Genomic DNA, 23,281 nt, shown 5'->3' on the forward strand with positions numbered 1-23,281 from the left:
CCACCACACGTTCATTATTTTTACATATGAGTTAATCCAAGGACATACAAAAGCATTACACATATTAAATATTACAAAGTATTCGCTTGCCTCAAAGTCCCTGTGGTTTGATGCTATATACTATATAGTATATTGCATTGTAATACATATGTAATACGTATGTTTGCACCCAAATGTTCTAACCATTTTCTTCCTTATATTTTTGACTTGATATGTGAGCCTCGAAAACCTTTTCCATTACATTTTACCACAGCGGCCAATTTCAAAAGTTCCCGATCTCGAAAGCTCCCCATTTTAAAAGGGATAATATTTTTGGCACAACTGTAAAATAAATGCCATGGCAAATGTCAAAACGACATTTAATGTCAAATTAGCATCTCTAAAATAGCTCGTACGACAGAATCGCACGGCAAATCAAACGTCAAACGGGTTGCCAATAACAAAAATAAAATTTGACGTTTCAGTGAAATCATAACCAGTTACATTTTCACCGGGTAATCGAAATATCTTAGCAGCCAACACTAATTTATTTAAGGGTTAGGTTAGGTTAGGTTAGGTTAAATTAGGGCTTGCCCTATTCATTTAAGATTATGTTGATAGAGTCGGTATTTAATTTTGATACTTCCAAGCCAATTGACGTTTGATTAACCGGGCAAAAACCGAATCTGTCGTGTGAGCTATTTCAGAGAGGGGCATTCTTTTTATTTGCCGGGTCGATAAATGGTATCCATTTTAAAAATGCTCAATATCAAAAGCTAAAAACTTTTATTTTAATTTTTAAAATCTCTCATTTTAAAAGTTCTCCATTTCAAAAGCTCCCAATTTCAAAATTTCTTAATTTCAAAACCTCCCAATTTTAAAAACTCCCTATTTCGAAAGCTCTTCATTTCAAATGCTCCCATTTTGAAAAGCTCCCAATTTCCAAATGTCCCATTTTCAAAAACTCCCAATTTCAAAAGCACCCGATTTAAAATTTTCCAATTTCAAAATTTCTCAATTTCGAAATCTCTTAATTTCTAAATCTTCTAATTTTTAAAGCTCCCAATTTCAAAATCTGCCCATTTCAAAATCTCCCAATTCCAAAAGCTCCCAATCTCAAAAGCTTAATGTTTCCAATATATGTATGCATTTGCATACATATACATATGTACATGTATTTGTGTGTATCTCCATTCACCACAGAATCTTCATTAATATTTCAGCTAACTTCATCGGCACCTACACATGCTCGTACCTACATTCATTTTATACTTTGCATCAGCACCTATTTGCATTTGTGCCTAATTGCATCCGAGGTATTTGCTTCGAGGTACATTTACCTTATATGAATATTCGTCAGCATCAGATTCTATTTACCCCAGAATTACCATATGCATGAAGAAATACATACACATGTACAGTGGCGGACTGGCCATACAAGCGAACATGCCCGATGGCATGTGGGCCCCACTATCTGTTAGAAAATATGGGCCCTCAGTAAAATTAAATAACTTTTTAACTATTTCACGTGTGTAAAAATTTATAGGATATTGCACTTTGGGGCCTAAAATTTTGGCTATTTCAACAAAAAAAATTTCTTACGATATACACAAACAACTAATACCTGCTTTAACAGCCCAAGGATCGATTAACTTTTTTTATTAGGCTCGAAATGTAAGTTTCAACATTTGCGTGGGCCCTTTTGCTGGGCCGATTTCTAACCTCAATATTATGTATATACCAATATCTATGTAACAACTACCTACTGAAATAAAAATGGGAATATTAAACTGAATTGCTTAAAACAATATTGATAGGACGATTCATCAACCAGCGATTTAAATTTACTTCATACTTTCAAAATAACATTTGATTATACTTCGACGATATAGTAAGATTTAAATACACAATTTTAAACAGTTTCCAAATATAAAATCTATTCGTAATCTAGACACATCCATGTATATAGAAATATAGGATAGGATATAGGATACAAAACTTTATCTATTGTTATTACGTACATATGTATGTATGTATGTATATACATAGATAAAGTGTCGGTAGAAATTAAGTTAATTGATAGTTTTTTAGTGACTCAGTTTGATGGTCGATTTTTGTTGACCATGTGAAGATTTTTAGAAAAAAAATTTCGCCTGCGGCGCTTTTTCGCTTTTTTCATCATATTTTTTTAAAATTCTTTTATCAAAAATAAGCTTATTTTTTTCATATTTTATAACTCAATAAGGTGTATGCAAAGAATATTTTCCATTTTTATTCCGATATAAAAAAGATTTTTTGAAAAAAAAACAATTTGACCAATCTTTGCCTGCGCCCCTCAAGAAAAAGCTGAAATGATGTCCCTGATTGTTTTCTACCGAAAGTAAAAGCCGCTTTTATGTCGCATTCTTTTATGATGCATTCTATTTACTTAGGACAAGGGTTAAAAAGAAATATACAATGTAATTTATGGATCTATTTTGCTTTTGCCATTTTTCTTGTACTTAAATTTGTTTATTCCCATTTTTGAAAAAAATTTTTTTTTACCCTTGATTTTTAGCGTGATGGAAAGAAGAAAATTTTGTTATATCGGGGGGGGGGGACAAATTTTTTTAACCCTGGGTGGGCCCCCTTTGACTCCTGGCATGCACTAATTTCAGTCCCAGTCCGCCACTGCACATGTACATACATATGTATGTAGGTATGTACATATTTCTCGCAACTGCCAGCGTAATACTCCCACGTGATGCGAATATCTTAAAAATACACATACATGCCCGCTTATTAATAGGTCATAATTAACGCCGAACTTTCGGACAACAAGGGTACGAGAAGGGGATGGGGATGGTGTTGAGGTACGCGTGTCACTCGACACCCTCAGAATGCCGTGTCGAGGGTGCCGGCGAGCCACACATTCTTGACCGTCACTCGTTTGCAAGTTTGTCAAATTGGGTTCCGTAACTGGAACCGGTAGGTATGTTTGTATTATAACATAAGACAATCAAAAAGTTCCACGAAAGTATTGACAAAAGTTAAAAAAAAACTTTTTGTTAAAAAATTAAACCGCAAGATTATGTTATGTAATGCTTGCAACAATCGTTAAATTCAAACTAGCCGAATTCGCTAGGGCGGAAGAGGATGCCGATTTTATTGGAACCGTTACAACAATCAAGTTAGATAAATTAATGTATGCATATATTCATTTATTAATTTATTCATTTATAGTTTTTGACCATTGTGGCATTACAGGAAGATCTTATTGCACCACAATGGTCTACATTTGAAAAAGAGAAGAACACAAAAATAAAATACAACACAATGCATAAAATAAAAATAAAAAAGAAAAACATGATACAAATTGAGCGCAAATGTATGGAAACTTGCACAAGACAAAAGTTCTACTTCCGGTTGTCGGATTTTGTTTAATTTTTTTTTTAATTAAAATCACTATCAGTATCACAATAAATATCAAAAAGATTAAAATAATTTAAAAGGTCAAAATAAAATAATGAAATATGTTTTAAAAAATACTACTTCCGGTTTACGAATTCTGACCAAAACCTTATCAGCTCTAAGTTAGTACATAAAGAATACAAATATAAATTTTCAGCTTGATACATTTAAGGGTGTGGACAGAATAGTGGGCACAACATTTATGACCTTTCTAAGAGGAAACAAGCTAAGAAGAGGTATGTAAAAATCCCACTTCTGGATCATTAAATTTAGTGATTTTTTTTTTAATTTTCATCACATTGATACAAGAATTATACTTGAATTTTTTCGTGAAGAACACACATGTTTAAGAGGTTGAAAATAATAGTGGAAGAAAAATTGAACAAGAGTAAACTGCCACTTCAGGTTGAGGAATGCTTACCAAATTTTATACATAACTTGGTATTACGCTTAAACTTTTAGATATGAAATTTCAGTTCAACAAATTTAAAGGTTTCTGATAAAAACATAAAAAACCTCGATTCTCTATAGTAAAAGTACTACTCCCGCTTCAGATAAAAATATGAAGTTATAAAGGACTAAAGGTGTTCAAAAATTCCCCAAAATTCAGACACACAACACACATTTTTTCTAGATCACGAAAACGTGATCAGTGATCGAGGAAAAATTCCCACTTCCGTTCATTTAACTTTTTTTATTTTCATCACATTTATACAAGATTTATACTTGAATTTTTTCGTGAAGAGCACAGGGGTCGAAAAAAATAGTGGAAGAAAAATCGAACAAGAGCAAACTGCCACTTCCGCTTGACGGATTCTTACCAAATTTTATACATAACTTGGTATTAAGCTTAAACTTCTAGATATGAAATTTCAGTTCAATAATAATAAAAAGGAGTCAATGACTCCACGGCCCCGCAGAAAATAAAACACAGTGGAAATTTCACTAGACGACCTGGAAAATAGGCCGATAAAATTCGTATACTGTAACTGATGAATTTTATTTACTATATCAATATGCTTTTATTAAAATTTTCCAGGAACTTTTTGGAACGTATACCGAGTATATTATATACGTTGTATGTAGACCCCCACCGATCGTTTAACCCTTCAACTGCAAACGGTAAGATTCTTCCGCGAAACCTTATAAGCGGCCGCCGCAACCTAAGAAATCAATAAAAGTGTCCGTGTTGTGGGAGACGAACCAACCCACCCTCCACCCTCCTTTCCTCTTTTTCACCACCTTCATTACGTACCTGCTCTGTAGTATATGGTTCCGACTGCATTACTGAATAATATATTAATTGTATCATTTCGAAACGCATCCCTAGCCTCATCAGAACCATTCTAAGAACCGTACCGTACTTCAAGATTGACTCACATACTTTTTTTACTAGCCTCTTCTTAGCTCGCTTTCGATTTTTTCGTCTGACGAAATTTGGATTCTTATCCGATCGTTTTCAAACTTTGCCATTTTTCCCGGTTCGGACATCAATATAAATATGTTTTGATTTTTAAATGCTTTTTATTATTACGAAATTATGTTCACAATACATCTTATATCTATTTTAATAGCTGTTGATCTGCTGATCATTTTCTATTTTACAATTTTAATTTAATTTTGTTAGTAATCATAGTATTATATTATTCGAATGTTAATGTACAGCATAATAGGAAAAAAAGCTCAAAAGCCTATTTATAATTCTTATAAATGCTCAATACATCTAATACATAAAATTAATTAAATGCACTCTAATGTCGATGACCTAACGCAGATTGTGTTTAAGTAATCTGTGTTTATACCTGAAGGGTATAGACATTTTGTTGTAATAGTATGGTTATTAGTAGTCACCGGATCCAGAAGGTGCCGCGTATTGTTCAAAGGTTGTAAATGCATTGTTAAAGGTTTGCCGAACCTTTTTTACAAAGGTTTCTGTAACAAACGGAATATTATTTATGGAATGCAGTTTTTTCAAGTTAGTATACATATATGGGTATATTATAAATTATTTATATTTATATATATATATATATATATATATATATATATATATATATATATATACATATATATATATATATTTATATATATATATATATATATATATATATATATATATATATATATATATATATATATATATATATATATATGTGGAAATCAAATCCACCATTTACGATGGTGAAAAATAATCGTAATAGACACGTTTGAAAATAATCCACTATCGTTCTCGGTGACGTCTATTAGTATTTATCCACACTCTTTCGATAGTTTTTTTTTTCTTTTCGCCACCCTCTCGCTATGTCACATTTTAATTGTTTAAACACCTATAACTTTTTCTTTTTTCACTATGTATTTTATAAAATTTGCATTATAGGCTCTCTTTATGTCTCTTACATATTTTTACTTCACTCGTAGGTTATATAATGATTTTTAAAATGAATGTTAAATAGCGTGGTGTTAAGTCGAATAGCGTGGTATTTCGGCTAAAAGTCGAATGACGTTTATATCTTTTTTCATTTCGCGTGCCGACAGATCCGCTGAAATAACAGATCCTAATCCGGTTACTCCATACAGGTTTACATATAATTTGTTATACTAAATATTATATATATATATATATATATATATATATATATATATATATATATATATATATATATAAGCCAGCAGCGTGGCTCGGTCGTTAAGCTTCTGTTTAACACTGAGAGGCGCCGAGTTCGATCCCTTGAGCTGACCTCGATTGAAAAGAATTTTTCTGAGTATATCTGTAATGCTGCTGGTCAGACCAGGATTTGTGACTCCTGGTTGATCGTTTCCTATCAGAGTTTGCCAATTTTCTCTGATTTCATTGTTGAAACGATTCCCGATTAAAAATTGGCTAAAAATCCTTCCTACCCACTATGTCACCACTATTTGAGTATAATTAATGTAAATATTACAATAAAAATGTATGTACAATTCATAGATGTCTCGTTAATTGTCGAGTTTAAGTCAGTGTCTCGTAATTTAGCGACTTATGTATATAATAAAAAAATGCTGTATTGTTTGTAATTTGGCCAGGAAGGCGCATTGGGGTTTACCTGTAATGCCTTCCTGGTATGAAATAAAAAAAAAATAAATAAAATAAAATATATATATATTTATATATATATATATATATATATATATATATATATATATATATATATATATATATATATATATATATATATATATAATATATATATATAATATGTACGTGCACTCGGGTATTGACTCGGGTAGTGTACTTCACTGAACACCCGGTCGACCCCCTACGGTAACCACAGAGGAAATTCTTTGAATATCTATCTATCTTTACGCTCGGCAGATCCATGAATTTTAAGGTTGAACTTATGACATTGAATTTTAATTATTTATTGATAACAAATTCAATATTGATTACATCGAAATTACGTACCTATGTACATATGTACATAGATACGATTATTAAATACTCGTTATATCATTTTTCAAAAGGTGTACAGTATAATTTTATTTTTATCTTCCGTTATCATTAATCATCATTATTTGTACAGAAAGAAATATTTTTCATTTTCTAATGAAAAAATAAATACAGATTTGTTCGCGATATGTCCGCTTTAATATATTGCGTATTTTTAATATAAAATTTTAGTGTGTGTATGTATGTGTATGTTTGGATTCCCAAAAGACTGATAATTCATCCAAAAAGGCGTTTATTAGAAATTAAAATTTCATACACAAACTACTCCTGAAGCTTTCAGTCGTTATTAATGAACATTAAAAATTTAACGAAAATTAACGCTTGCCTTGAATATTTTCAAGCAAACATACATATGCAATAAAGTAAGCGCTTGTTATGGATTAATTAAATGGAAAAAGTGTTAAAATATATCGTGTATGAGAACAAATTTAATCAATTACTATGTATATATGTACATACATATGTATATGTATATATTTCAATTTATTTTCTTGTTTTTGGAAAACTTACAGACCACGACGAAAAAATACTCCAATAATAATAGTTAAATCATATTATATAATATATCAGCAAATTAACGGTTCATATTAATCATCACCAGATTTATCACTTTGAACACTCAATCCGTTTTATGCTAAATTTAAGTATTGAATATTTTTCAATATACCTTGAATTTTGATTTTCTTCGAAATATAAAAGATAATGTAGGATCTGGTTGTTAGAAGACATAAATGATGGTGTGAAATGAGACTCGCTGTGCATTTTATAACATTGTTTAATACTCGGAGAACCACAGTGAATTAAGCGTCACATGTGCAAGATGACAACCCAACCATTCTTCAACTCATGCATGCCAAACTTATCATTCATACATGCATTATTCTATATGTAACTAAATTCCACAATAATTTCTCGTCATCTATTTTCCATCGCTGGCCTATAAAAATTACGACCTACTTGAGTAATTTTTTAATTCGTAACTTCAAGAACCTGGGTCCATCGGCCTTTACCAAGTATTAAATTTAAATAAATAAAAACGTGCAAAAAATGTTTGCAACAAAAGAGTCATTCATAATAGAGCTGTATGATGCAGTGAAAACATCAAGATGCTCAGACAACACGTTTGGCAATCAGATGATCTTTGAAAGGAGCAAGTCCATAAGCGCATTGGTTCTGGCCTTATGGCCAGAACTATTAATACTAATTATTTAGCAGAAGCAAAGTTCTGGGGTGGAATTCTCTCAGCCTCTTAGGCACCCAAAACTTAAAGCCAAATAGAGCCTCTGGAACGTGACACTCATCCTTTAGGATTTTTTTGCAAAGCCGAGTTAAGCGTCTCTACAAAAGGTCGAAGAGTTCAAACCCAAAGAGCCCATCACGAATTCACTCGGAAATAAACATGAGTAATTGACCTCAAGAAATCCAAAACCGATTATTTAAAAATATTCGAGACATGCCCCTCTGTCTATGCGTCCTTCATGATGTCAAAAGCGACCTGTGATATGTATTACTTAAAACCATGACAGAGTTGCTATATTTACAACGTCAAATCAGCAACATTTCAAAAGGCCCCACGGGTTCTTGGACACATACCCTCCGAACACATACCCCCGGTCAAAAACCCCCTGAACATTAATCCCCCGGTGCAAACCCCGTACAAATAACCCCCTCCCACCCCCCCCCGTCAAGGATAAAAATATTTTATAAAAATTGACAGTATAAAAAGTTAGTATCAATGCTAATTTATTTCAGCCAGAAAAATACAGATAATAATAATACGCACAATATCAGATTCTTTATAAATAATGAATAATCAACAATAAAAAATCAGTAATCAATCATTTTTTTGCAAAGCCAGCAGTTTGGCTTAATGGTAGCGTATATAATTAGCACCACTGAGACCGAAGGTTCGAGTCCTCGTCAAACTGCTGGTTAGGTTTGGGGGTCTTGTGACTCCAAATCGATCGTTTCTCTATCGGAGTTTGCCAATTTTATCTGATCATTGCTGAAACGGTTCCTGAAAAATTGGTATTAGATCATTTCCTGTTGTCACAAAATCTGTCTGTGTATAATTTGTAATAATTATACACAATAATCTGAAATCTATAGATATCTCTATAGACGTCTCTATAATTTCGTATTTATTATATGTATAAAAATTGTACACAAGAAATCTAAAAAATAATCCATAGATGTCTCTATGATTATTATTTCTGATTAATTGTTATATAATTAATTGTTATATGCTATGTATTCTGATTGTATATGTATTATTGTATTTCTGACCGTTATCGTACACCCGTCGCATTGGAGCGATCTGTAATGACGAGTGTATATTGATTGTAACAATAAAATAAAATAAAATAATAATTTAAAATATACAAAACTCCAAAATCAATTGTATTTTAATCTCTTTTTCTTTTCCTTTTCTTGATTTTACAAATTCCAATATTCAATAATATATACTTCTATTAAAATTAACTTTCAAAACCACAGAACGCAAACGCTAACTGGTCTTTTAAATTGATATTTAAATTTTAAATTCTATTTACAAAAATAAATTAAAATTAAATATTGTATATAAATTAAAATTCAATATGCTCCACTACACTTAATTTATTTTTATTTATTACTTTACTTTATTATTAATTATTAATTATTTATTACTATTTTTAAACAATTTTTATCCGTAGCGGGGGTTATTTGCACGGGGGCTTTTTGCACGGGAGGCTAATTTCCAGGGAGTTTTTGGCTGGGGGTATGTTTCCGGGGAGTATGTGTCCAGGGGGGGTCTACGTGATTAGACAGAATGTTAAATTACAGTAAAAACAAATATCGGAAGGCAAAGATCGAAAATCGAAAGATCTTAAGTCGAAAGATCAAAAAAAAATGGTGCATGGTAAACGGTACATACTCACTTAATTTGCGCGAGCAGGATACAACAGGAACAAGAGCAACATGCTTTTCCTCCCGTATTCTGCGCACGCACATTAATACGGGAGGAAAAGCCTGTTCCTCTTGTACCTGTTGTATCCTGCTCGCGCAAATTAAGTGAGTATGTACCGTTTACCATGTACCATTTTTTTTCGATCTTTGCCTTCCGATATTTGCGTTTTCTGTAATTTAACATTCTGTCTCGTCACGGAGACCGATCCAGGGGGTACATGTCCAGATACCGGCCCTACGCACGGTAAAAACAAAACCATCGATTGCAATCAATCAATCGAGCGCACGGTTGCCAACGGCTATCGCCATCCCCCTCGCACTCGCACTCGCGCCATCGCCTCTCGCTCGCACACTGTGTACACACAAAACATTGCGCAATAAGAATACGTCGATCGTCTCGTCGCTACTTCCGTTTTTGCCGAGAGCTCGTGACCAGATCACGACCACTGGCGTCCCAGGCGGGCAGCCTTGAATAAATTGATCGGTCGTCTCCCTATCCCCACCCACCCTTGCACCCCCCGCGCACACCTCCCCTCTCCCTATCTAGCCCCCACCCTCACCCCTCCCCTTTTCTGCTCGGCTTTGAGCGGCACGCGTGTCGCATGTGACACTTTTATCAGCTGACCCGGTCGGACGGAGAGAGAGCGAAAGTTCACTCGTTTTCGGGTTTAATAAAATTAGGTAGATATGTTTAGTGCTCGAGTGGATTGACCGCGTCGCACCTGAGCGGGTGCACGCAATCGTGCGGGATTGAGCGGCGCGCCCTCGCACTGACACGTGCTGTGGCGTCAAGTGTCGTCACGAGACACTTTCCACTTAATGAATTTATGGGGTTTGGAAATTTCTGCTGGGAAATAGGGATTTACTACCCTTTCTGATTTTTTTATTTTTTTTTTGAAAGGCTTTTACCCCGCTTTGAAAGGTTAAAGTCCTTTTTAATAAAGTGTTCTATTTTTTTTATCTTCAAAATTTTCGATATACATAATGTAAGAATTGTTTATATTAAGTGATCCAACGTAGGTTACCTACATAGACGATTTTTTTTTAAATGCCTTTATTTCATCTAAATCTAGTGCCATGACAGGTCACAAATCGATACTATGCCTAACAATGTACACATCTAAATACGTTATTCAATTTAGGTATATGTACATATATTAATTACAAACCGCAAGCATGTGTATGCTTGCAACAATCAACAAATTCGGACCAGCCGAAATGGCGAGAGAGGAAGAGGATGCCAACTTTATAAGAACTGTCTCAACAATTAAGTTAAATAAATTAGGAAACTATTACAGAAGACGGTCGATCTGGATTTAATAGCCAATCAGATCTTGTCAGCAACAATATACATACGTACTCGTAATCATAAAGAAAATTGAATAAATCTTACGATTACAGCCGAGATTTTAACCCATGACTTCCTGGTAGACAATTACTTAGTAAGTGAGCTAGGTGTAGTTAATTTTTTTTTTCTATTTTACAATTTTTCCATAGTAACATTACAGAGTAGTCCCAAGTCGTCACGATAACTAAACAAAAAAAATAATATTATACAATAATAAAAAAATAAAACATAATTTAAAAAAACTAGTGTTGTGCCCGTTGATATTTCAACGGGTAGTTTCAGGAAAAGGAATTTATAGATGAATTAAAATAGAGTTTTATGTACAATAATAATAACAAACAACAACCATTATCGTCGTAATTGTTATCGTAACCGAAGTAAGAACCAAAGTCGGAACTGAAGACGCAACCGAAGTAAGAACCGAAGTCATTTCTAAAACTGGTTTTTCTGAAATCTCCATACTTGTCGACGCACTCACCACATACAAACATACCCACATACATCCCTTCTGGTTTTTTTATATGTGTACATATATTATTAAAATCAAAAACAAATATAATAATCCAACACGTTTCGTTTTCAAATTCAACAATCCTTCAACCAGATCAGCACATTTTAAATAGATTAAACAAATACAAATTAACTGATATCTAGTTGAGGAGCTTGATGCCCCTTGCACCAAATTAGTACGTACCATGGGTAAAGAAAACAATATATATATATATATATATATATATATATATATATATATATATATATATATATATATATATATATATATATATATATATCAGTGGCGTATATTGGGTGTGTGCTAGGTGTGCGGCGCACACCCGTGAAAACCAAAGACCACATAAAGTAGTATTTTAATACAAAATAATGTGTTGTTGTATAAACAGGCATTGATGTGTATGGTGTATTTACCGCGTGCGCTTGGTCGTGTATGGTGTGGTGTGCAGTCTGCAGCGTGTTGTGTGTATGTAGTTTGTGCGCCGCGACGAGAGAATACCTATGCCGTGCAGCAAATTGGTGGGTTTGGTTGGAGTGTGCAGGCGGATATTCGCTTGTATAGGTTTGTTCGCGATATTAAGACGCACGGTGTGCTACGACTTCAGAGCACCGCGCACCGCACCGCACCGCACCACTCGGCAATTGACCGAATGCGATGCGACACGTGGTCTCGTACTTTTTCGCACATTCGTATTTTTATGGTCATATTATTACCTCTAATAACTAATAATGGCTAACAGTGTTCAAGACATTTTAACTATTCCGTTTTCAAATAGAAGTTTTGAGATAAAATTAAAAATAATTAAATATGGGAAACCGTGTCCGTCTCTTCCAAATTTATCCAGTTTGCATAAAGAAAAAACAAAAGTTTACACTAGACATTTTTGCGTTTCAAATTATAAAAAATTCGAATGGATTACAGGCTGTGAAATTCGATCCAAACTTTTCTGCTGGCCATGTTTATTGTTCTCCAAAGATATTAATGTGTGGAACAAAGAAGGATTTGCTGATCTCAACCATTTGACAGCAGCACTGAAGAAACACGAAGGATCGCAGGCACACGTTCAATCATTTCTTTCCATACAAATGTTTGGCAAACAACGAATCGACGTATTAATTGACAGTCAACGTAAAGCCGAAATAAGTCGACATAATGAACAAGTAAATAAAAATAGAGATGTTTTAAAACGAATTATTAACGCAATAATCTATCTAGGAAAACAAGAACTGTCCCTGCGAGGTCACGACGAGTCATGTAATTCCGTAAACAAAGGCAATTACATTGAATATCTAAATGCTCTTCGAGAATATGATTCTGTTTTAGATACTCATTTAAATACTGCTACTACCTTTCGTGGTACTTCTCTAAGTATACAAAATGACATAATCGAAGCAATCGCTCATGTTATTAAAGTTCATATAAAAAATGAAGTAGAGTCAGCAAGTTTTGTTGCTATTATTCTCGATGAAACTTCAGATATAATGACAAAATCACAGCTCTCAACAGTTTTACGTTTTGTATGTAAAGGCAATGTACATGAACGGTTTATTAGTTTTACAGACGTTAGTGCTGATAAAACATCTAATGGTCTATTCCGTCACGTGGTGAACATAGTTGAAGAATTTAAAATTCAAGACAAATTGGTTGGACAGACTTATGATGGAGCAAGTGTAATGAGTGGACACGTAAATGGTTTGCAATCCAAAGTCCTCAATGCTTATCCTTTTGCTCTTTTTACACACTGTTATGCTCATGTATTGAATTTAGTATTGCAGCAAGGTCTTTCTGATATTAAAGAAAGTAAATCATTTTTTCAAACTTTAAATGGATTGTCTACATACTTTTCAAAATCTTCCAAAAGAGTATTCGCTTTACAGGAATTTGTGACAAAAAGACTTCCCTCTGTAGCACCCACAAGGTGGAATTTTACATCTCGTTTAAGTAGCACAGTACAACAATACAGAAGTCAATTTACAGATTTTTTTCGACATGTTATAGAAAATTGTGAATTATGGGACACAGATACTGTTATAAAAGCACGAGGGTTTTTAGGCTTTTTAGAGGATTTTCAAACAATTAAACTTCTTCAAATTTTTTCAAAACTGTTTGGAATAACTGATGTTTTGTATAACATTCTTCAATCTAAATCTTCGGACGTTTTATATTGTTGTAAAAAAATTAATGATGTTTTGCAGCAACTGAAATACGAAAGGGATAATAATTTTGAAATGTTATGGAATAATTATTTAAATGAAAAAAATGATGATCATGATCGTAGGCCACAAAGATTAAAAAATTATTCAGAAGTAGAAGATAAAACTTCATTTCGTCAATTATATTTCAAAATAGTTGATAGCATAATCGCACAAGTCGAATGTAGATATTCTTCACTTTCCAAATTAGAATATTTCCACCTTCTTTGTAATGATAAATATGACGAATATAAAGAAAATTTTCCAAATGTTTTAATTAATAAATTAAAAGATTTTTATGGATCACTGTTTGATTATATTCGATTGAAAAACGAACTCATTGTGCTATATTCCAGCTCTGAATTTTCAGAGAAACCTGTTCATGAATTAATACAATTCATGACAAAAAATAACCTCAAATCTGGTTTTAAAGAGGTGTTTAAGCTGGGAGAATTAATATTAACGATACCAAGCAGTACAGCTTCAGCAGAACGTTCTTTTTCGGCGCTGAAAAGAATAAAAACTTGCTATAGAGGTACGCAAGGTCAAGATAGATTATGTGGCCTTAGCTTAATTTCAATAGAAAAAAAGTTATTGGTGGAATTAAAACAGAAAGACACATTCTATGCAGACGTGATTGAAAAGTTTATGTCTCAGAAACGTCGCATTGAACTTATGTATAAATAACTAATAAATTAAACATTTTTGTAATGCAAAACGAGTATTTTTTTTTAATTGCTAATTTTATACCCTATGCCCTACGGCACACCCACCGTCCGCCACTGATATATATATATATATATATATATATATATATATATATATATATATATATATATATATATATATATATATATATATATATATATATATACATATATATATATATATATATATATATATATATATATATATGTATATATATATATATATATATATATATATATATATATATATATATATATATATATATATATATATATATGTACATTCAAACATAAATACAATTTTATAATACATGCAAAATCAAAAGAGTTTTTCGTAAGCCTTCACATTATTTTAATTTATTGTATATCGTAGAGATCGCTGCCGATGATACCTGTATCGTAGCTTGGCCTAGATTTTATTACGTCAAAACTTGGTTTGAAAAATTCGATTTGAAGACAAACTTTTTAATCGAATCTCCATTGTCACAGTCCTTGAAAAACCTTACACTACCGTAGATCGTATGTACGACAAATTGGCCAACCAATTGCCCAATAGTCGACCACGTACTAATATGTAAATGTATTCCTATTACTAACAAATTTTAACAATTCAATACTACATATATAGGTATATGTAGGTATTACCTAATTAACAAAGATGTATGGAAAAGACTTCGATAATGGTTTGATGTAGTTTATTGAAATGTAAAATTTGCACGTGGTGGTTCAGCGGAGCGTACGGAACACAAGTTGTCCGTACGCCGTCTGCTCGAACTCTGTCGACCGTCGCGTATTTCCGCTTGGGCCGACACTAATGCCAACTCGTCAATAATGCCAATCGACAATCAGTTAATAAGACTGTTTGCCACACGTCATTACAAAAGTCGGAACATAGTCCCACATAGGAAAACTGTTGAACAATACAGTTATTCTACAGAGTTACAGCATTACTGACGAGTCGTTTACAATAAATCATAGCTCTTAAAATAATTAAATAGAGGGTGAATAATGAAACCTTTGCCTCATCCAGTGTGAGGATAAAATCAATTTATTGGTTCAGTAATATTTCAACTTATAGGTATACCTCTGGTGAATGTTGTTTCTATTTACATTAAAATTTTTGAAATCTCCTTTGAAGCTGTGAATAAGCATTACAAGATAAGTTTACTTTAAAGAAGAGAGAGTGGACTGTATATGGTTTAAAACTTAAGCATTCCTCATCTTGATGTTAACTTAGACAATACAATGTTGACACTGTTACAGTTGTCAAGACAGATCAGCTATTACCGATCAACTAAACTTGATTAGTGAGTGTAATGCTCCTAAGTTAACTTGATTTCATCAACAAGTAGCACAAACATTGCTAAATTAAAAGTAAATTGGAAAGTCATTCATTCATTCCTACAAGCAGGAAATGAAGGCGAACTATGATTATAGATGTCTCTACGTTAAACATCGAAATGTTCAGTATTATAATATTTACTTATTCTATGATTCACATAAATACTATAAACAGTAAGAGTTAACTTATGTTTTCATAACAAGAAACATAAGACCTGCGGATGACTCCCGGCAGGTTATAATTAAGTAGACATGAAATAATTTAAGATGCTCCATTAAGTGTGGCTTGGAGACTAACATTAACAAATCATGAATCTAATTTTAACTGTCAAATTTGAACAGTTTATTTTAAACTCGGATATAATCCTTCCGAGTGATGACATGAGACAAGTCTTATATTATAAAGACAAAATGATTAGATTAAATTCGGAGATATATACTGCCGAATGTTAAAATGAAAATAGCTTAAATTATACACACAACACAATTAAAGTGAATTACGGAGTACTACTATTAACATTGAATGATTTAAACTCATGATTACATCTAATAAGTAATATGAGTTGGGGGTAGTGTCTTCGGGTTAAACTAAGCTACCGAAGTTGACGGAATTGAAGCTGCTGTTTCTCCTCCCTCTTGCTGATCTTCCTTCCTGTCAAGTGGTCCTTGTGGTAGAATCGGCAATGGCGCCACTAGATGACTGGACCGACGAAACTCTCCGCTGGCAGTAAAGACGTCGACGACTCGAACTCTGCCATCTGGTCCGGGATACAATTTAGTGACTCGACCCAAGACCCATCGGGTTGGCAGCATGTGTTCCTCCTTTAACAGGACCATTTGACCCACACTCAGATTGTTGCTCGAGTCCTTCTTCCATTTGTGTCGTAACTGCAAAGAATGTAAATATTCCGCCGACCAACGTTTCCAAAATGCTGCTGTGGTCAATTGTATCTGAAGCAGATTGGCATGGACATTAGTGTTATATTTAACCTCCATTGGAAGAGCGAGTAAGGATCTGCCAATTAAGAAATGTCCAGGTGTGAGGGGTAAAAGGTCTAGTGGATCCGAAGACAAGGGACTAAGAGGACGGGAATTCATGCAAGCTTCTATTTGAGTCAATACCGTACAAAATGATTCGAAATTTAAGGTGGTGGCCTTTAACACCTTGTTTAAATGAATCTTCATGGATTTAACCGCTGCTTCCCACAGCCCTCCCATGTGAGGCGCCCTTGGCGGGTTAAACTTCCAACGAATCCCTTCGGAGGCTACATACCGTAGTAGCTTCTCCTCATGAGGACGTTCGTAAATTAATTTTACTAAATTAACGAGTTCACGACTTGCACCGACAAAATTAGTAGCATTGTCGGAATATATCGTATTGGGCCTGCCACGTCTGGCTACGAATCTTCTTAAACAATTTAAGAAATTTGAACTCGTTAAGTCTCCGACAAGTTCCAAGTGAACTGCCTTACTGGAAAAACACACAAAGACACAAACGTAACCCTTAATTATCTTAGAATTCTTATTGCAACCACTCTTCACAGGAAAAGGTCCTGCGAAGTCTATCCCCACATGACTGAAAGGAAAATTCGCAGTGGTACGTTCAAGCGGGAGTAATCCCATTAATCTATTGTGTGACAGTGGTTTATTTCTGAAACAAATGACACATGAACGCACCACTCCTTTGACAGTATTATGTCCGGCCAATGGCCAATAGGTCTGCCGCAATAACGACAGTAAGGCTTGAGTACCCAAGTGAATATATTTCAAGTGCGCGTCTCGGACAATCATGTGTGTAAGTTTATGCTTATTTGACAAGATAATGGGTGACGTTGATAGAGTTGTTCCCAGAGGAAGTCTACTTCCAACACAAATTAAATTCTCGTGGAATAGAGGGGACAATTTAGCTAATTTACTGCTACTGGGAATTGGATGTCCCTTGCTCAGCAAACGATATTCCAATGGAAATGATTCCATTTGCGATAACCTAATCAAATTATTTAAAGCATCATTTAATTCTAAAGCGGACGGTTCGTTATTTTCTTTAACGTTTAATTGTTTATTCCTTAGTGGCCGACGAACATATGATAAAACTCGAAGGAGTCTTGGAAGATGAGAATATTTATCTATCCAATTATTTTCCCTCACAAGGGTAGCGTTAGTGACTACCCTTCTCTCTGGAAGATCTATTGTGATCTCAGGAGGTCTTCGAGGCCATCGTGATTCGTCTAATTTCAACCAACTAGGGCCGTCCCACCATAACGAATTATGATTTAATTGTACATTTTTGTTTTTCTCTGCTATTTGAATCTGTCGGTACATCTGCTTAATATCCGCAGTAATCACGTATTTATGGAGTCGAAAGTTGAGTAGTAAACTTAACAAATCTGATTGGACACTAGGTCCCACCATCAAAATATTATTTAGTGAGATATTAGACGTTGTCTTTGCGGACGCATAAAAAACTACACGATATTTAGTGGTAAGGCTAGACTCCTTAACCACGACGTGATGAGGTAAATAACAATGAACCTCATGTGCCTCCGGAGGTTCACACTCTGACATATGTCCTAAATTTATGTACTCTTCTAAAACTTTATTGTATTCCATTTTTAAATTATTATTGGCTAAAAAACGTCTTTCCAAAGTTTTGTGTCTTTTCTCCGCAATGTGCAATGAACTTCCTAATACTACCGGGGAATTTTTATATGGTAAAGCTACACAAAATCTACCGTTTTTATCTCGTGATGTGTGTGCTTGGAAATGTTCCTCACATCTTTTCTCCTCAAGAGATTGATGTTTTACCATAGGAACCTGGTCGATCATCCAAAAGTTTTGAATGTGACTGTCTAATTGACTTAAGCCTATGTGGCTCTTCCCTGGAGCATTATTTACTTCGGGATATGGACCAACTATTGTCCATCCGAATTCGGTATCCTTTAAGATAGGCATACCTTTTCCTAACTGGATGGTTCCTGCTTTCATAGCATGAACGCAAATCTCGGCGCCGAGCAATAAATCGATTGGCGTCGGTTTATTCCAAAGGGGATCTGATAACTTGATTCCCGCTGGTATTGAAATTAACTGTTGATCCAGTTTCACAGTTGGAATTTCGCCAGTAATTTCTGGTAATACCAAACACAACACTTTGGTTGAGTAATTAGTGGTTGAAGACCTTATGGTCACCTTGGTGATGTGACGAATGCTACTTTCTTGATTAGCGATACCTACAATTTCTTGAGAGATTTTCTCTAATTTGAAGTTATTCTTCTTAGCGAAAGATGTGGTAACATAGTTGACTTGTGAGCCGGAATCTAATAATGTGCGACCCTTAACGACCGTTCCATTGGACGTTATAATGTCTACTTGTACCGTGGGTAAAATTATCTCCCTTTGAGAGAAATGAGTAGAATGAGCATTAATTGACTTCCTTCCCGTATTATTGGAACTAAATGTATCGTCCTGATGCAACAAAGTGTGATGGTTTTGTTTGCACCTTAAGCAATTATAGTTAGACTTGCAATTTGTTATCTTATGCGATGAATTTAAACATTTAAAACACATGTTATTAGATTTAACGAATTCATTTCTTTCCAAACTGGATTTTGCTTTGAATTTATCACATTTGCCTATGAAATGATTATTTCGACAAAATGCACATGCGTTTACCTTACTTGATGGGTTTTTATTCGCGACATGAGTTCTCCTGATTCGTTGACGGTTATGAGGGAATTCTTTCACCGTAATTACAGATGCAGTAGATTGTAATACGTTACATCTATTCTGCAGAAACGTTTCTAACTTCTCGTACGGTGGCATTTCTCTGTCAACCAGAGATGTTTCCCAGTCCTTTAATAAACTAAATGGTAATTTCCTTAGAACTAAACATGTTACCCATGGATCTAAAATTTCTCTCGCGTAACCCAATGATTCAATGTTTTTAATACACACCGTTACCTTATTTAATAGATCTCTCAATTCGATATGTGATTCCTTTGTGATTAATTTTAAGTCACAAAGTGAGTTGATCCTAGTTTTAAGATTAAGTCTTGGTAAATTGTATTGCTTGTCTAAAATACTCCACGTTATTTCATAATTGTCTGAGCTAATATCTAACCCTGATACAGCTGCTAAAGCGGGACCGAGTAATGATTGATGCAAATATAGTAATTTCGTGACATTCGAATATTCCGTTTTGTTTCCTATTATATTCTTAAAAGCTTGTTGAAACGATTTCCATTCAGATGGATCTCCCTGAAATGTGGGAATGGTTAACGTCGGTAACTTATCTCTAGCAAATTTAATTGTTGCTTGCTCTACCTTTAGTTTACTATCTTGAAAGGATTGGCAATCTAATGCTGCTTTAAGATTTTTAACTGTTATTGTAATTGCATCGTACTCTTCGTCTATTTTGGCCGCTTTCGATATGTCTGTAAGGTTATCTAAATACTCGTAATGGAGTTTTCGGACATAATCGTATGCTTCTTTAATGGTTTGATACTGTCCTTCATCTAATTCGGAGGATTTATCTATTTTTCCTTTTAGTCTTTGTACCGCGCCTGAATACCTTAATTCTATTGACGTCATTATAACTTCTACTTTATTTTCCTTCGCTAATATTTCTATCGATTGAATCTGACTTCGAGTCTGATGTATTCTAGAGCTTGACCTGTCTCTAATAGGTTCTACGTCCCTAGTTGGATTTCGACCTTTATGCGACTTGGAAGTCGAAGCTTCTATTTCCTCGTTTTCAGCACTTGACATTTGTTTCAGAAAGTTGCACTATTTCGTCTCATAAATACAGTTGTTCTCTACTATAGCTGTCAATTGAACTATTCGTAGAGATAAGGTAATAATATTCAATGATTAACCGTGAATCTTAATATTCTACTTTAACTATTATCACCAGAATCTATCCAACATATTTTGGAAGAAATTACAACCCTAAATTGGTGGGTGCTTGATTTAAACCACTTTGGGGCTACAAGTCTTGTGATTTATTTTAAATCACCACTGTTTCATCACACATTATGAAACAAAGAGATCTACCGATGTATGAATATGCCGGTATGCACTTGATTTAATCCACTTTGGGGCTACAAGTGTAATTCCACATTTATCGTGGAAGGGGGGGGGGGGGAGGGTGTTTCTACACACATTAAGAAACAAAGATCTACCGATATGCATATACCGGTATGTACTTGGTTTAAGCCACTTTGGGGCTACAAGTATAATTCCACATTTATCGTGGAAGGGGGGGGGGGGGAGGAGGGTGTTTCTACACACATTAAGAAACAAAGATCTACCGATATGAATACCGGTATGTACTTGGTTTAAGCCACTTTGGGGCTACAAGTATAATTCCACATTTATCGTGGAAGGGGGGGGGGGGGAGGAGGGTGTTTCTATACACATTAAGAAACAAAGATCTACCGATATGAATATACCGGTATGTACTTGGTTTAAGCCACTTTGGGGCTACAAGTATAATTCCACATTTATCGTGGAAGGGGGGGGGGGGGAGGGTGTTTCTACACACATTAAGAAACAAAGATCTACCGATATGAATATACCGGTATGTACTTGGTTTAAGCCACTTTGGGGCTACAAGTATAATTCCCCACGTGCTTTGCTAATTTTACACTACATCTGATTTTACACTTTTAATACGAAATTCGATGCGACCGATGAAACATTCCTTCGTAGCGCGATATTATTTTATACAATCGCGTTAATTAATTGTTATACTTTAAAACATATAAAAACTGACCTACCCACATGATTGCCTTTTGAACAGATTGCCTGAGATTGAATACATTCACTTACTTGAATATCCTTTACGATGTTTATGTGATCGTTCCGATAATTTTGGATTACCTCTGTGTCCCATGCGTCTTTGTAGGTTATGTTTTTATTTATATATTTTCTGCGTCAATCACGCGGTCATGTACCTCTGTACATCAATCAATATATTGCTGAAATAGAAGCAAACATGTTATTAGTATTGGAAAGGTATGGATAGTAACAAAGGAACGATACCGATTTCTTAATTGACATCCATTTTTTCTCGACCACGTTTTTTCCTATTGGTTTGTCCGTTTGGTGTTGTGGCCTAGGTTACTGGTGTCCGGTTCGAAGTGACCATCATGGAAAAGACTTCGATAATGGTTTGATGTAGTTTATTGAAATGTAAAATTTGCACGTGGTGGTTCAGCGGAGCGTACGGAACACAAGTTGTCCGTACGCCGTCTGCTCGAACTCTGTCGACCGTCGCGTATTTCCGCTTGGGCCGACACTAATGCCAACTCGTCAATAATGCCAATCGACAATCAGTTAATAAGACTGTTTGCCACACGTCATTACAAAAGTCGGAACAATGTATTTGAACAACCAATACGATATGAAAAACCTTGAGTGATAGGCAGTTTGATTGTGCTTTTTACGTTGTGTGTTTTGCGACAGGTGTCGTCAACACATCACTACAAAGGGTCGTTTGAATAGGAAACGTTTTGTCATCCTGGGTGAAATTTCAAACAGTGAAAGCCACACTTCAGATGCACTCAACAATTAATAATGTTTGTACCTTCGCCGTACACAACTATTCACATTCACCGAGCTGAACGAGCGAATATAATCATTTGAAAACACGTCATCGCGGCAGAAACTGATCGGATGCGATTACAAGTGCATGTACATACATCCACCTGACAACAGTACTTAAACAAGAATGCAACATAACGTGTGAAAATTATGTCATTTACAAAATGGTAGAAATGCGACAGCTATTCCAGGGGTAGTAACTACTAATTAAAAGTTTTATATTATTTTTTTATAAACTACTATATAAAGCCCACTTTAAAGGTCAAGGAATTGACCCTAGCAGCCAGGGGAACACAACTTCCCAAAACATTCCGCAAACTTTTCGAAAGCTCTAAACGATGCTTTCTTTATTCATTATTAGATCCCCATGATGCAGGGGGGCAATGAGAGAACCCCTGACGCTATCCAGGAGAACCCCCTCAGCCTCCATCCCAGGACAGGACCACACAATGTGGTCTGCGTCCTGCTCCGGAAAAGAACAGGGACAAAAGGATACAGATACTAAGCCCATAGACGCATGCTTGCCGTTAAAGTGGCCATGAACAATCAAAAATTGACTGGTCCAAAAAAAACTAGTAGTATTATTTTTCATTCCTTTTGAACTATTATTTTAATAAAATATATATTTTGACCATGGTGCCATTGCAGGATGCCCCAAAGCGACACCTATGTATAATTATCAACTTGCACATAAATTTATGGATTAAATCAATTTGAAAT

General features: G+C 34.5%; 1 protein-coding gene across 1 annotated transcript; it reads right to left on the minus strand.

Annotated features, from left to right (window-relative positions):
• Positions 1-15,289: 15,289 nt before the first annotated feature.
• On the minus strand, positions 15,290-21,760 carry LOC143917108 (uncharacterized). The gene is made up of 2 exons (XM_077438506.1): positions 16,952-21,760; positions 15,290-16,849 (listed from the first exon to the last, which is right to left on the minus strand). Exons 1-2 carry the CDS (start codon positions 20,723-20,725, stop codon positions 16,550-16,552), a joined length of 4,074 nt encoding a protein of 1,357 aa, XP_077294632.1. The 5' UTR covers positions 20,726-21,760; the 3' UTR covers positions 15,290-16,549.
• Between the last annotated feature and the right edge of the window lie 1,521 nt (positions 21,761-23,281).

This window comes from Arctopsyche grandis, chromosome 9, assembly GCF_051622035.1.
Source record: "Arctopsyche grandis isolate Sample6627 chromosome 9, ASM5162203v2, whole genome shotgun sequence".
Taxonomy (NCBI): Eukaryota; Metazoa; Arthropoda; class Insecta; order Trichoptera; family Hydropsychidae; genus Arctopsyche; species Arctopsyche grandis.

Excerpts from the sequence above, each read along its gene's own strand:
- LOC143917108 (XM_077438506.1), bottom strand. The coding sequence starts at position 20,725 with ATGTCAAGTGCTGAAAACGAGGAAATAGAAGCTTCGACTTCCAAGTCG. Across the intron at positions 16,850-16,951 it reads TACTCGCTCTTCCAATGGAG|TTACGACACAAATGGAAGAA; the intron begins GTTAAATATAAC and ends CATTCTTTGCAG.